General features: G+C 33.9%; 1 protein-coding gene across 1 annotated transcript in view; it reads left to right on the top strand.

Annotated features, from left to right (window-relative positions):
- Positions 1 to 17,149, top strand: part of NCAM2 (neural cell adhesion molecule 2) — a 222,499-nt gene that overhangs the window by 81,703 nt on the left and 123,647 nt on the right. The window contains exon 9 of the mRNA XM_042954333.1: positions 6,531 to 6,681. Within this exon, the coding sequence (XP_042810267.1) occupies positions 6,531 to 6,681 (151 nt within the window). The remainder of the gene's footprint in view (positions 1 to 6,530; positions 6,682 to 17,149) is intronic.

Here is a 17,149-nt window from a genome sequence, read left to right as displayed (position 1 = left end):
ACATTTTCATGGTAGCTAATGAATTTGAGCATCTTTTCATGTTTTCAGTGATCTTCCCTTGACTTCTGAGGCTTGTTATGGCAGCCTTGTCCCTCTCCAGACACTTTGTGTCCTATCCCTCTCCACTTTATATTGAATATTACAGTTCTAGTGAGGTTCTGTCATCTTTTTGAATGATTCAGTTTCCCTTCTAGTTCAGGTCTGTTGGTTCCCATTTCCTTCCTACCTTTCCCTCTTTGTTGCTTGGCCAGAGCTGACTTCATGAATGTATGATGTGCATAATTGCGTAGAGCCTGACATTCAAAAGGGCCCTATATTTGCTTCCATATATTGCTGTGTTTGCATTGAAATCCATGATAATTTTTGGATAAGAAACCCCACATTTCATTTTGCAGTAGGCCCTGCAAATTATGTAGCCAGTCTGGTGCCTGTCTTATCATTATTACTTATCCTTCAGGTCTCAGTTTAGACAGAGATACCTACAAGAGGTGTTCCCCACCACTGTAGACTGTATTATGTGTCTTCCTGTATTTCATCTATACCAGCATGTATTATGGTTTGCCATTTTTTCGTCTAAGCCTTTGGCCTATTAGACTAAAGGCTTTGCCTTTCTGATCTATTTTTCTATCCTCAGAAACCAGCATAGTGCCTGTTACTCAGCCTTCGTAAGATGTGTACTTCAACTACATAGTTATGGCTCAGGTGATGGGCCATAGAGGGAATAATTCCAAACATGAGCTCCAGGGCCAGACAGCCTCGATATTCAGTCATATCATTTGTAAACTGTTTGGAAACTGGGTATTTAATGTATTGTTTCCTCAATTTCTCATCTTTAAAGTGAGGATAATATTAGTCCAAATCTTATAATAGGGATTAAGTGAACTAATAAATGTAAAACATTGAAAATAACATCTAACTACCATTTACTATATTTGTTACCTGCTATCATTGTTATATTAAGTTTCTGTTTGCTGAATAAATTATTGATTCTATATGCAAAGAGAAGAAAAGGGCACTAGAACCTCGTGAAAAACTATGCAAGTTAAGGAGTTATACTGTATAGGGGCGCCTGGGTGGCTCAGTCAGTTAAGCATCGACTCTTGGTTTGTGAGTTCAGAGCCTCACGTCTGGCTCCATGCTCACAGTGCCAAGTCTGGTTGGGATTGTCTGTCTGTCTCCTTCTCTATCTTCCCCTTCCCCACTCCCTGCTCAAAGTGTCTCTGTCTCTCTTAAAATAAATATATAAACTTTAATTTTTTTAAGTAGTTACACTGTACACATTACTCTTCCTTACATGAATTTGCAATGCTAGGAAGAAGGTTAATTGTACAAAAGTTGTTTATGAAACCAAAATAGGAAGAAAATTAGGAAGCTGGGAACAAACCCGAAGGAAAGAGAAATTAATGCTAAGAGCAAGTATAAGGATCTTATAAGGAGGGAAGAGAATCTTTCTGTTTAAAATTCTTTACAGAAACTGTTCAACTGAACACAATGTTAACACAATTTTAGGAGATGAGTTTGAGTAAATTAATGCCAGTAACCTTTGGAAAGTGTTTTCTTGTTTATATAATTAGTAGTCATGCTTTGACATTACCTGTAAGTATTTGAAGTTGAGCTTAATTTATAGTCAGCAGAGATATAATGCCATTATGAAAAGGCAAACAGAATGTATAATAAAGGGGTACATGTTTTCTCTATGTCTACATTTGTCTTGGGTTATATATGCTGTCTCTGCTTGTCCAACATGAGGAGATCGCATGTGCCCATAACACTCTCCTTTGTGCTTGCTGGCTTCTCTCATTTCCTTCATATGCTTTCTGGGGGCACAGGCGTGGACTTATGTCTGCAAAGCTGTTCCTCTTTCACTATTTACAGTTCATAGTCCACACTTTCGTTTTATCAAGGAACATGCCTGTAACTCTACCCTACCCCTCCATTTACTCAACCCAAGATAAAACTTGGGTGTTCCTACCTGGAACCTTTCAGTTTATTTGTATTATTATTATTTTTAAATGTTTATTTATTTGAGAGAGAGAGAGACAGACAGACAGAAAGAATCCAAGTGGGGTAGAGAGAGGGACAGAATCTAAAGCAGGCTCCAGGCTCTAAGCTGACAGCACAGAGCCCAACAATGGGCTTGAACTCACGGACCATGAGATCATGACCTGAGCCAAAGTCGGACGTTTAACCAACTGAGTCACCCAGGCGTCCCTATTTGCATTATTTTTAAAAATGGATACTTGTTGTACTTTAATTTCCCAAAGGGTAAAAATTGTTCAGTTTTGCTCAGCATGTATCCCCAGTGCCTAAGTGCATCTTGTAGAATAATTGCACCAGAAAACAATTGCTGAATAGCTAAGTGACACGATTCACAAATCTCACAAAAGGCCAAAGGGGTCAGTGACTCTAAAAATTGTCAAAGACATCAGTATAAAGAAGAAGGAAGATTGGGAATACAGGCAACTCAAATGTGTTATGTACTACAATTGGGTTCTAAACTTGGCAATAGATGTCTAGTCAGGTGAGGTTACAAAAACAACTAATAAACAGGATACATTCTATAATTTCAAATGTCCAACAATTAAAATTGACAACAAAATATTTGTGTTGGAATTAAACTCCAGAAGGTAGTTATCACAATGATTTTTCATTAAGTGATTCTTCAAAGGACAGTAAACTCTATCAGTAAACATTTTATAAAAATATTGAAATACTCTTCAAATAAGCAATTCTTAAACTGACCTTCTGGAAAGGCAAAGAATATAACATTAAATCAAATTTCAAAGAGTGCCTTTCTAAAAAGGATTGGAATAATAATGTATAGTCAGGCACTTTACTTTCCAATCATCTTACTTAATGCAATGATAGAACCTGAAAATACTAGACGGACAGCTAATATGCCCATTAACCTGTCTCAGTCAAATATCAGATGTCTTAAATGAATCTTCAGTAGGTGGTGAATCAAAGCCAAGATATAAATTAATTTTCTTTCAGAAATGTGTAATGCCTTTTTGTGACACAAAGAGAAAGATGTCCTTTGAAATGTTAGATATGAGAAGGAATGACTTTGGTCTTCTAGTATAAGTATTTGAGACAAATGGATATTGTAGTTATTATAGAGCCAATGTCAAGTCTGAAAGTGACTTATGATTTCCCGGGGAATCACATACCTTCCCAAAGAAATTCTGTTCTTCCAGAATTTCTGTTAATAACTTCAGATACATTGAAAATAACTTTTCAATCTCCACATCTTTACTAATTTCATACTAATTTTACAAACACCAGTTTTTTGCAAGTCAAAACCATATCATTTACAACAGGAAATAACAAAAGCACATGTTTATTTTCAAAGGAGATATATTTGCCTTTCAATTCTGTGAAAGAACAGTATTTTTCCTAATAGAAAAATGAAGAATTTGTTTTGTACCATTGATAAGCTATTTTATCACATTAATAAAGATAATAAGTGCAAGTTGTTCATCCATAGTAAATAATAATAATACTAAATAATAGCTGGAGGAATATATTTCCTTTACTCAACCACATTTACGTTTTCACTATAACTTAATTTGCCTTATAAGATATTAGAATATAATGGTCCTGTCCTTGGTACTAGTCCAGGTGACTTTAACATAAAGTACCATAAAAATAAAAATGTTCTCACCTTTGTTCAACTATAATATCACCCTACAGGATGAATCCCGAAGTTTCAGTAAGATTAGAAAAGTAGTGTGTCCTAAGAAATGCACAGAGTTCAAAGTAGTAATTATAAGCAATTACTATATTGGCATGTTCTACCACATTTAATAATTATTTAAAATAGTCCACCAGGGACTATTTTGAATATAAATTTATATTTTTCCAGGAAATTAAAAGAATGTGGGAGAATCCTGCCATGTAAATATGGAAGAGATAAAGAGGGAAAGGTTGAAACAGCTCTGTGGAGAGTGCTTATGGAAATAACAGTACATGTAATTCACATTAATTGGAATCCAAATTAGTGGTATCCAAATTGTAAAGTGTGCTTAGTCAAAAAAGTGATGTCTTAGAAAGGTGATGTCATGTGGAAGTACTGAAATGTCAGGTTGAGACACTGGGAGTTTATTTAGGTATCAGCACAATGTTATTCACGATCATAGAGCGCAGCAGATGTGAAACCTTCATGAAGTTGGTATGAGAATTAAAAGTTTGCTTTTTAAAAAACGTATTCTTAGCTACACAAGAATCTCTGCATCTGCAATGAGATTTTGCTAGAGAAACATGGGAAATAACATAATGCTGATGGCTTTTGCAGAGTCGGGGAATCTTTTTCGGTCACATTCACCCTGAGTGTGATTGTTCTCTTGAAATCCAGAGATGCGCGTGAGCATCCGTCCAACGCAGCAGCACAGCCAAGGTTCCAGATAGTAGAAGCAGAGAGCAGAGAGGTCTATGGAAACACGGTTGCTAGACATTGAAAATGATAATATTGAGCAAGATGATAAATCACTGTCATCCTTTAAAATATAAATAGATAAAGGCTCAGAAACTGATCCAAGACTGAAGACACAGTCAAGCATGGGACATGGGGAAGAATTAGTATCAGTCATGGAAGGGAAGACAAGAGGGGTAGAAGAAGTTATTCTGGGTGATGGAGTGATGGCTCACATTTGTTCGTGCTGGTTGGAGAAACACATGAAACAAGAAGGCCCTGAAGGAGAGGTATCTGGTCCTGTAACTCTCCAGAGAAAAAGAGTTTCTGGATGGAGAAGGGTGACTAATGATCGCAAGTGTAAGGGAGAGGATGAGACTGTCTAGGACAGAGTACAGGGGCCTCCAGAGAGAGAGGAAGCTGCAACCCAGATTAAAAAGTAGACAGAGAAATGACACTGGGAGAAAAAATAGGAGAGCGTGGGTGTCCTGAAAGCCAAAGGAAGTCTGCACATAAGGAAGGAAGGATAGTTCAGTGAGATCCAATGATAAATAGAAGTGCAGTAAGATAAAGAACTCGGAATACCCACTTAGTGACTGAAAAGTAGTTACTTACTTTGTATAACAAATTGGCCACTCTGCTTTTGAGTTTACTCATTCTAATTTTAACTTTTGTGAGTTTCTGCATTTTTTTTCCTTTTCTGTCAAGTAAGTAATTGGGTTGGCAGCCAAACATCTTAAATATTGGCAGAAGAGAATGCCTTCTGCTTGAAAACCTCACCTTACTATTTTTTAGCAATTCTTGAAAGTTGGAGAACATGTTTTTGGCCTAGAAATCCTGATCTAAGTTGCATAATACATTCCCAGAATGTTTTTGTTTCTTTGTTTTTGAAGACCATTTTTATGATAATGATAGTAAATAAATTATGAGTGACTGATATGATTGTGTAGTAATTACATTCCTATATAAAAGTAGAAAGCAAAAAATGGTTGTATTGTGTCCCAAGCAATTTCATGTTTGAAAAAGAGCTTTAAAATAGTCTGTTGATATGAATACAAGAAAATAAACACCAAGTTTTAATAATACAAAGTGCACACATGTATTGAAATTTATTTCAATTTCAGTTACATAGAAAATTAAACAACCATTATGTTATTACATAATAACTTACATATTTCAAAATAAATGTGTGGCATGCAGTGTTTATTGAGTCACTAAAACCTCAGACGTTGAAAATAATCATTTCAATAATAGTAAATACATGTTTCAAATGAATTATAAAATGACAAATTTTACTATATTTCCTGATTGTAGAAAGTAAAATTCAGTGAGTAAATTATCTGTGTTTTAACATGTGTGCTATAAAGGCATTTAAGTGATTTAAGAAAATAATTGTAGTTCTACCCATTAGGTTGCACACAAGAATTCTTATTTGAAATATAATCTATAAACTATTGGATTATGAGCAATTCCTTGATTTGAATCAATATTCATGGAGTACATGATTAATCATTTTTATGTTGTTTCCATTGACTTTCTAAGAGTGACTTTCGTAGTGCTGTTTTTAATAATTTACCTGTGATAGGTACAGTGCTAATTAGGCTTATGAACAGTACTGTTTCATTCATTCAACAATAACTATAAATTCCTCTTGGGCTTCAGTTGTCATACATCTTGATACATTGCCTTTACATGGTGAAATAGGGAACTAAGGTGAAAACAAGAATATCATTTTGACTGGTGAGTTTTAGCCAGAATTGAATAGGCATTGTTGTTTTGCTATGTTTGCAAGGAGCATAATTGGAAGCCAACAAAGCCCTTCCTAGAAGAACATGTAAGGTTTTGAAAAAGCAAAGAGCACATTATATAAAGGAGGTTGATAAAACACGTGTTTAAGTTTTTACTACATGTCAGGTTCCCTATGAGCAAATGGGCAGGTAAAAATGGAAAAGCTAAAAGCAGTAAATCATAAATACAGAAACATGACTTTAAAAATCCTTAATGCAGGTAAGACTTTCTGTTTTCATTTATTATATGTGTGATAAACGCCCTATGTTTGGTCATCATTTTGCATGAACCAAGTGTAAAATCTTTCTTTTTCCTGAATCGATGCAAACAGAGCCCAGACGGCCGTATCGAAGTCAAAGGGCAGCATGGAAGCTCATCACTGCACATTAAAGATGTGAAGTTGTCAGATTCAGGGAGATATGACTGTGAAGCCGCAAGTAGGATTGGAGGGCACCAAAAGAGCATGTACCTTGATATTGAATGTAAGTTATTTTCTTTTTGTATGTTTATTGAAACAGCTTTTTCTGCTTTAGAAAGTATGAATTTGAGTAGGAAAATCAAAATACATGTGTAATTCATGATTTCACTATTTAACGCAAGCTCTGGAACAAATGCGGCCACTCAAGTCAGTTATTAGAGACATCTAGTGGATGCTGTGGGACATTTCGCAGTGCCGTGTGTTGCATGCTTTTCCATACTGCTTATTCTGAAAACTGTGATTTTCATTTTTACTTTTTTTGCAGCCTTTAACCCAAACACAATATACATTAAACTGCATTAGTTTTCAGTGGTTGTCAGTATCGCCTTAGAGTTCTAAGATTGATGGTCCTGTGTTTCACATATGTGGTTATTTTGTTGAGATATTTTGCATCCTCCTAAGATACAAAAATAGTGTTTTCAAAATGATTGAATGCATCAGCACTTATACTTTATCGAAGTAATGTTTATTGTCTGGAAGTGCAAACGATGACAAGGAGAGTTGTTAGATAAATACAAGGGTTTTCATAATTTTGTGTGATTTGGGGATTATGAGGGCTAATGCGAATGCTCAATCCACCTTAGGTCATTGCATGGGATTTTAGAATAATTTCATATATATGTTCATAAAAAAAGAAAGAGTTTTAATATTATTTTCAATAAATCATCAATTTTGGAGGTTTTCTGATGTTGAAGACATAGCTGTCTTAGTGGGAATGTATAAGATGCTCTTTTTAAATGAACTTGTGTGTGTGTGTGTGTGTGTGTGTGTGTGTGTGTGTGTGTGTGTGTTTTAATGTTAATTTATCTTCAGAGAGAAAGAGAGCAGGGAAGGGGCAGAGAGAAAGGGGGAGACAGAGAATCCCAAGCAGGTTCTACGCTGTCAGCACAAAGCCCAATGCTGGGCTTGAACTCACGGACTGTGAGATCATGATCAAGTCAAAACCAAGAGTCACATGCTTAACCGACTGAGCCACCCAAGTGCCCCAAGATGCTCTTATTGATAACACATTTCTATTGAGTAATTTATAGTACATTAATACTGACAGAATATGGGGGTAACTATGAAATAAGGTGTATTTTCTTATTGAGAATGTCTTTTGAAAGCAAATATTTTCTCAAGAACAAGCACAAATAATCCATATCATTTTCATAAATGTTCTTATTAAGAAATTAATGGAAAGGCCAATTAAATAATTCTAAAAAATTATGAAGGATATTAAGTGATTCTATCACAAATCACTGATTTCATTGCTTAAGTTAGGGAACCTCCAAGAAAGTCATTTTATTACTATCATACATCTTAAAAAAAGAAACAAACAAACAAAAAAGCCATGATATTATTCAGGACACAAAGGAAGAAGTGATGCTGATAACTTATTTAGCTTTCTTTTATAATACTGTTTTCTGGTATTTTCCCATTATTTTGTGTATACATATATATATATCTTTTTCATGTCAACAACACTTGTAACAAATTATAAACATTTCTCCAACTTTCAACATGTCTGTTTATATTTTGTAATTCAAAATATGTATTTTAAACCAAAGTTTACTTTATTATTTTTTTCCTTTTCTCTAATGTGGACCAACATAAGCAAAAATTTAAGAGTGCTGAAGCATGTTTTGTATTAGAACTGCCCAACCAGTTTAGAGAGGAAGTTTGTAGAATACTTCCAGCCCCTGCCCACTGTCCTAAGAAAAGTGATAAGCGTCATATTCTCTTAAGAAGACTTAATAGTTAAGACTTTTTGTATTGCGTTTTGTAAACATTTAAAAGCTTTTTGACAGATCACAGAATTATTACGAAATCACTGCTCTAAGTGCCCAGAAAAGTGGAGCTCATGAGAAAAGAATATCGTTGATATTTCCAAAACAGGGTAAGGCAGACTGGCTCATATAGACAGTATCAGGTTAACATACCAGCACTAGGATTGGTGCTGATTAATTGTGTGACCTGCATTTCTGGAACGTCAGTTACCGTTTATGTCAAATAAGAAGGTTGAAGGAAGAGATTCTTGGGGCTTTGTTATACTCAACCATTTAAAAATGCTTTGACTCAAGCATACCCACATCCCTCAAAGGTTCCCTGTAGCTTCTTCGTTGTCCTCCATGCATGCCTACATACGTGTTCAGTATGAAATAAATTAAAAGTTAAATTAAGACCTATAATTTCAGTGTCTATATTTTAAAACCCCATTGAAAAGAATTTTAAAAAGCCATACTGGGTCAAACCTTGGTTCTTTTCATTAAGCTCTTTTAAGATTCGGAATCAGTACTGAGTGATTATGGACACAAAATGAATAAAATGGAACTCACGCTTTATTAGAACACTGGGGTTGACAGATTTAAATCAAACCTCAACTTAAATTCAAATTTTAAAGTGATAGATGGAGAAAAATATCAAGATAATGTGAAACACTAGTATATAATGATGTGAGATTTTTAGTTATTACTGATTTCAACTAGGTAGAGAATAATGGGATATACACAAATGATTGTGAACTGCAGTATGAATTGTATGTTCTTGTGACCTTTTAAGAAAATAAATATTTTATTTTTTTTATTTTTATTTATTTTTTTAAGTTTATTTATTTTTGAGACAGAGAGAGACAGAGCATGAATGGGGGAGGGGCAGAGAGAGAGGGAGACACAGAATCGGAAGCAGGCTCCAGGCTCTGAGCCATCAGCCCAGAGCCCGACGCGGGGCTCGAACTCACAGACTGCGAGATCGTGACCTGAGCTGAAGTCGGAGGCTTAACCGACTGAGCCACCCAGGCGCCCCGAAAATAAATATTTTAATACAAAAAAATAAACCCCAAATACTCTGGTTTTCAACCACTGATGTAATAAAGTACAAGTTGCTTTTGGTCACAGATGTATTACCTCTTTGCTTTAAAGTTTTAGACATTGGTCAGCCTGTTTTCATTTTTCTGAAGTAAATGTTCAGAATACAGCTTATGAGCGAACTATATAGTATCTCTTATTTAGATAGGATAAAAAAAACCTTGCTATGTAAAAGAATGTTTTGACAATTCTTTGAACATTCCTTGAGGTTGTGGTTCCTATCTTGTTGATGAGAAGCTGGCTAGGTAAATCTATTTTAAAAATAATAAAATAGTTTTTTTCAACTCTTAAATCATTCCTTTAAGGTAATTTTTATTTCGTTTTGTTGAAACTGACTTTGATAGCTCTTAGAGCACGTCATCATTTTTTGCTTTTTAAAACAATTTTGAGTGTTTAATTTTATTCTTCTTTAGTGGAAATAATTAAAAAAATATATATATCCTCTGTGGACAATTTTATTGAAATAGAGTTGAACTGTAGTACAACGCCAATATATAAAAGGCAAAATGTGATCAGTTTTGACATATGTATGTGCCCTCAAATCTATCACAATAACCTAAACAAACATTTACATCACCCCCAAGAGTTTTCTCAAACTCCTTTGTAATGTATTTGCCCTTCCATTCTCTTCCCCAGGCAACTGTAAATCTACTTTCTATCATAATTTAGAGACACTTCCAGAACTTTTTATATATGGAATCATACAATATTATGTTAATTTTAACTTTTTACTAAACACTTTCAGTCAGTATGCATTGGTACACATGTGATGCAAAAATTTATAAGTTGTTCCTGTCTTTGCATTGTATGATTGAAACAGAGTTTATGTATTTAGTCACCTGTTGATGAGCATTTGGTTGTTTTCAATTTGAGGCGATTATGAAAAGCCTTTGTGAACATTTTTGAACATCATGTGGACATATTTCTTCTTTTTTCTGGAATAAATATGTTTCTTTGAAAAGCAAAAGGTTTTAACTTTGCTCAAGTCCAACTTATCAAATTTGACTCATGTGTAATATAATTCATGGTCCATCTAGGAAATCATTACCTAACCTAAGGCCCCAGAGACTTATGTCTAGGCTTTCTTTTTATTGTTATATTGCTTTACATTTTGCATTAAAATATATGATCTGTTTTGGATTCTTTTTGTGGAGTCAACATATATTTTTTTTTCATGCCTACATCCAAATGATTCAGCACTCTTTATTGAAAAGACTTTCTTTATCTTAGCTAAGGATTTGCCAATATTGTTGATTTTACAAAATATTAGTTTGGGGCTTTATCAATTTATATTCTTTATCATAAATCTATTTTCTAGTTTGTTGATTTACATTTTATTTCCATTCTATATACTTTGGTCTTGCTTTGGCTTTTGGCCATAGATTCTTAAAGTGGAATATTAGGTCATTTACTTCAGATATTTCTTATTTTCTAATATAACCATATAAAACTCTAAATTTTTCACTAAATAATACTTCAGCGCAACCTGCAAATTACGATATGTTGTGTTTTTCTTGTCATTAGTTGAAAATATTTCCTAATTCTTCTTGTGATTTTATCATTAGTCCATAGTTATTTATAAGTGTTTATTTAATCTCCAGATATTTAGTATTTTCCTAGATTTCTTGCTGTTATTTATTTCTTCATTCAATTCTGTTTAAAATTACCCCCTTATATGATTGTTATTATTTTTTATTTATTGAGATTTGTTTTATGTCCCAGCATATGATCTATTTTGGTAACTACACAGTGTGTATGGAAAGCACATGTATTCTGCAGTCATAGAATGCTGTGTGTTAGAAATACCAATCAGATGGAGGTAGGTGATAGTCTTATTTAAATCTTCTATGTCTTTATTGACTTTCTTTGTATAGCTGTTTTATGAGAATGAGAGGTGTTAAAATCCTCTACCATGACTGTGAACTTTTCTCTCTCACTTTCCTCCTGTTGATTTTTGTGTCATGTATCTTTAGGCTCAGTGAGGCTGTGCACATGTACAGTTTGTATATTGTTTTAGTTTTCTATTTCTTCTATAACCAGTGACCACAAACTTAATTGCTATAAGCAACACAAATACGTTACCCTTCAGTTCTGGAAGTCAGAGGTTCAAAATGATTTTCACTGCAATGAAAAGTCAGTAGGGTTGTGTTCCTTTGTGGGGATTGTTTTCTTGTCCCTTTCAGCTTCTAGAATCTGCCCACATTTGTTGGCTCTTGGTCCTCTTCCATCTCTAAAGCCAGCAATGGCAGATGGAGTCTCTCTCACATCACCCCACTCTAATTCTGCTTCTTTTCTCACATCTTCTCTGTCTCTGAATTTCCTGCCATTACATGAGACCCACGTTGGATAATCTAGGATATTCTTCTCAATGCAACATCTTTAACTTAATTGCAGCTGCAAAGTTCCTGTTGGAAACAAAGTTCCTGGTGTAACGCGCTTACAGGTTCCGCAGATTATGACGTGAATATCTTTGGGGGATAGGTCATTATTTTCTCTCCCACATATGTCTTCCTCATTAATTCTTTCTTTGACTTTCTCCACTAATCATTTGGCTTGATGTATTTTACCTAATATGCACATAACTACTCATACCTTCCTTGGCTTACTGCTTGTACACCCGTTTTCATTTGCTTACTTTCCATCTACTTATATTTTTATATGAAATAAAAATGTGCCTTTTTAGGCAGCATATGACCGAATATTGCTTTTTCATTCTTTGTGTCAATCTCTACCTTATATTAGAATATTTAAAGTAAGGATGAGCAATAAATGGGCCAGGTAATAAATATTTCAGATTTTCCTGAGCCTTAAGTGGTACTTGCAAACTATCTTAAAGGCTTGTGCATTTCTTTCTTACAAATAATTAAAAATGTAAAAACCATTCTTAACTGTAAGAATACATATATGAGGTCCTTGGACTACGTTTTGTCCATGGTTCATAGTTTGCCATAGTTCATGCTTCAGACTATTAACTTTAATACTGTTATTGATACAGTTTCATTTAGGTGTACAATTTTGTTTTCTGCTTTTTCCCTCTGTTATTTTCACATTCTGTTCAATTTTTCTGCATTATTTTGAATTATATGAGATTTTGATATTTTAATTTGTATGTTGGCAACATATGTTTTTTGTTTTTGTTTAAGTGATCCTCTAGGAATTATAATACAAAAACCTAACATTTCACTGTCTACCTAGAGTTAATATTTTGACACCTTATGTTAAATAGAGAAACTGCAACCATATCGATCCTTTTACACCTGCCCACCAGTGAGCTTTTAATTGCTGATTTCATATATGTTACTTCTACATTCATTGAAATCTCAGCATAAATTATGGTAAGTTTTGTTTTAAAGAGTCATAAATCTTTTTAGGAACTGAAGAGAAAATAAAATACTTTCATTTACTTAGCCATTTTGCTCTTTCTTCACCCTTAAATATCCAAGTTTCTTTCTGATGTTATAGTCCTTCAGCTTTACGTATTTAACTATTCACTGTTCTTTAGATTAGATCATTTTTCCTGTTTTCTCTTTAAATTAACTGATCTTTATTTCACCATCTCCTTTCTGTTCCTGAGCCCAATCAGTGAGTTAAGATATTAATTTTTTCCTAAATTTCTAATTTTGTTCTGTTTTATATTTTCTGTTTCTCTGCTGACATTTTTTAAAATTCTTATTCATATTATGTCTGCTCTCCTTTATCTCATGGAGCATCATGAGAATAGCCACTCCAATATCTATAAATCTAAAATCTGGTAGAGTCAACATCTGGGTCATCTTGAAATGCATTTGTTAATTATCTTTTCCCTTAGAATTGATCATATGTTCCTGGTTCATTGAACGTAAAGAAATGTTAGATTGAGTCCTGGATACTGTAAATATTATGTTGTGCAGACTCTAAGTCTTTTGACAACCATCTGGAAAAAATATATTAAGCAGACATTCACTCCTAAATTCTGTGTTGCCTCCGGTAAGCAGTGACTCAAATCTCAGTTAACTTCCTAAAGACTTTGCAATTCAAGCTTGTTCCTGTTCCATGCATTCAAAGCTCAGGGTTTAGGCATTTATGGTTTTATATGCAGAATTATGGCCTCTCCTTCTGTGACCCCTATTTGGGATTCCCCCTCACTATTCAACTTCTATTGGCTTCTTCCAAGGTACCACTGTACTTCTGGACAGATTTTAGCTCCAGAATCAGGGTGAACCTCCTCAGCTATGGTGAAAAGGAAGTGGGAAACTAATTTTAATTTCCTTCCACAATCTCCTTGATTTTGTTTACTCTACAGAAGCCTTAGGTAGTGGTTTTTATGATTGTTTTTGTCTTTTTGTTTCATGTGTCATCTCTAGAGCCTTTAGTTATTACCCTTAGGAGAGATGGACAATCACAGATTTATACTGCCGTTATGGAAACAGAAATTTATAAATATTCTGTTTTTCATACAACCTTAAACTATAAAAATATTCGGTATCCCTAGTTTCTGGAATTGAGATATGAATGTCTTAGTTTCAGTTTTCAGTTGTTTCTAGTACATTTCTTTCCTTCACTTTTCTTTTCCAAATTTCATTTGTTTTATGTTCTCAAATAAAACACTACACTGATCAAAGATTGTTTAAAATGCAAAGTCCTAAGAAAAAGTTGAGTTTCCGTTTTCTCATTCAGTATATTGATCTTCTGCTCAGTCAATTTCATTTATCTACGCAAACCTTAATCATCCTGGAAAGTGTATTAAGTTGTCCATTTGTAAATCATTTCAGATTTTAAATTAAGATATAGGAGAGCTTTATCTGAGGTTTAGAGTTAGATGTTCAGAGTTTTTAAGAAATTAAGAGCATTTAAGAAAAATGCTTAAAATTGATGAAAATGATGGTGGAAAACTCTTTTATGATAAGTTCTGCAAGTATGCTAGTGAAAGATGAATTTATATGTAAGTAGAAATTAGCATAATTATTAATCTTAATCTCCTTAATTGCTAAAGTTTAGATTTTACCCTTGATATACAAATAGAGGAAATGCCACAATGTTACCATTTGTCTACAGTTAGCATTATTTTGAGGTAGAATGTTAAATGATCATTTGGAAATTATAACCATGGTCATAATTTAGTTAGGCAGCCTACTCTTCTTTTTCAATGGTCATCTTTGTAATGTAGTGTAATTGTATTATGAAATTTGGAACTTTTCTTACATTTATGACACCCCTATTGTAACAAATCCTATATGCTTTCATATTAGTAGAAGTTTTGATTGGGCATTGCACCAATAATAAGTAATAAAACTACCTAATAAGCTTATTTCTTGGTAACTAAAGCCTGGGTTGTTATAAGATAAGATATTTTACTTAGTAGCTAATTTATACTAGCAAGAAAACTTTTAGAACCTGACATGCAAGGCCATGAGAAGTTATTGTTGTAAATAAATATTTATAAGTTATAAATGGTAAGAATATTTTTATTCTGCATCTTTAAATCAAAACAGTATAGAAACCTTGAAAACACAAAAGCATGACACAGTGTCATAAACCACCGACCAGAACAATCTTCACTGCCTGATTCAAGCTGGTACCATATACTCTTTCTAAGAGTGAGTCAACAAGAATCAAGCCCTTTATTATTCATACCAACCACATTTGCTGTAATAACACTAAACTTAAGGTGTTTAGGAGATTAGACCTCCTTTATATAAAATTCAAAACCTCTTTTATATTTTATTTTAACAGATTTCTTGGGTTCCCGCCAGCTCACTTTCAACATTTCAAAGGCATTACCCTTACTAAGAAACATAGGTTGAACTAAAGTTCCAATTTATAGATCAAAGGAGATAACAGGCATGTGATATGTGGTTTAATAGAATAAGCACTGATTACATAGTACATTTGGTAAAAAATAGAATATCATTAAGTTTTGTGGCTATTGAATATTACCTATTAATTAGACTTAATTCTTTCATGTGATGGATTTAATTTAACAAATGATAACAATGCATGTTAAGAAGTATTAAATTTTTTATTTACGTTTTTTCTCATCCACCTCTTTGTACCTGCTTTTATCTCTTGTCAGACATAATAGCAATTTTTACACGCATTTTCTCTTGTGGTATATTAATGTTAGCAATATCATAAACCTTTTAAGGATATGACAACATTAATTCTTTAATCTTATAACAGACTCATGTTACTTCCCTATTTACGTGTATTCCATAGAATTGATAAATCTTTGCTCTATCAGATAATTCTTTCCTTACGTTTTACAGTCTCTCAAGATAACAGTGATTCTAGTAGCTTGATCTGTTGCATGTACAGGATGAGGTAGATTATATGTGACCAGGATTTTAACATTTAAAAATTATCTTAATAAACACCTTGAAATTAGAAAACCTTCTTAGTCACAGTAGACACACACATATATCTGTGATTGAAATCTTGTCTTATGACCTTAACTTTTACACTCACCATAACACCGAGTTTAATATAGAGGTTAAAAACGAAGCTCATTTGTAGAAATCAGTTGGTTCTAGTGCTATACCCAGTATGATCATTTCAAGGACAGTGTCTGAGAGAAATGTAAAGCTTATCTCTATATGCAGGAGATAAGAACAGAATATTAAGAGGAAAAGGTGAAAAACCTTTTACTGTTCAGCTGTATTTTTTTTAACCCAAACTTAACATGTACCCCTTGGGAAAATTTGAAATACCACGCTCCTTATATAAAGCTACTATCAGTTATTCTAGTCTTATCACATTTCATCTCTCTCTGACAGGTATCATTTGATTCAAATCAAATCTTATTGTTCAAATGTACTTTAGAGATTGCGGTAATGAAAAGTTGTTCAGGAATTTTAGGAAATATCCAACCCTTGAGAGGACAAACCTTAGAAATGAACAAACAAATTTCAAACAAAGAAATAAAAATAGTCATATTGTATAGCTACTGGATTTATCACTGCCTCTTGGCACCTGCTTAACTTAGTTGTCCAGAAGTATCAGACTCTACCTCCAGTTTGTCACAGCTTGCTGTCCTTCCTTTGGATTGAAGACTTTGCCCCAGGAATTACAGTTCTCACTAGCAAGTGAGTGTCTTAATTTGAGCTGCTATAAAAAATAAATATATCATAGACTGAGTGGTTTAGACACAAGCATTTCTTTCTCACCATTCTGGAATCTGGAAGTCCAAGATCAGGATGCCAGAGTGGCCAGGTTATTGGTGAGAGCTTTTTTTCTGGTTATGTCTTTACATGGCCTCTCCTTGGTATATGCACACAGAGACAGACACCTCTTATCTCTTCCACTTTATTTGAGGGCATTAATCCCGTGATGGGATTCTACTCTCATGATTTCATCTGTGAATTACTTCTCAAAGGGCCCACCTCCAAACTGTGTCTTTAAAGACTAGGGCTTCAATCTATGAATTGGGGAGGCATAGGGAGGATACACATTCAGTCCATAGCAGTGAGTTTTGTGGATTTAACAGAAAGGACCATATCACAGATGGAACTAATGCAGAACTTCACAGAGTGAAGCTGCCCACAAGACCTTGTGGCAGACTGTTTACAAACAATTTTAGTTGGTACAGGCTGCTATAACAAAGTGCCATAGATTGGGTGGTTTATAAACAACAGAAGTTTATTGTGCATG

Source organism: Panthera leo, chromosome C2 (assembly GCF_018350215.1).
Source record: "Panthera leo isolate Ple1 chromosome C2, P.leo_Ple1_pat1.1, whole genome shotgun sequence".
Lineage (NCBI taxonomy): Eukaryota > Metazoa > Chordata > Mammalia > Carnivora > Felidae > Panthera > Panthera leo.
This window is presented reverse-complemented; position numbering and strand designations above follow the sequence as displayed.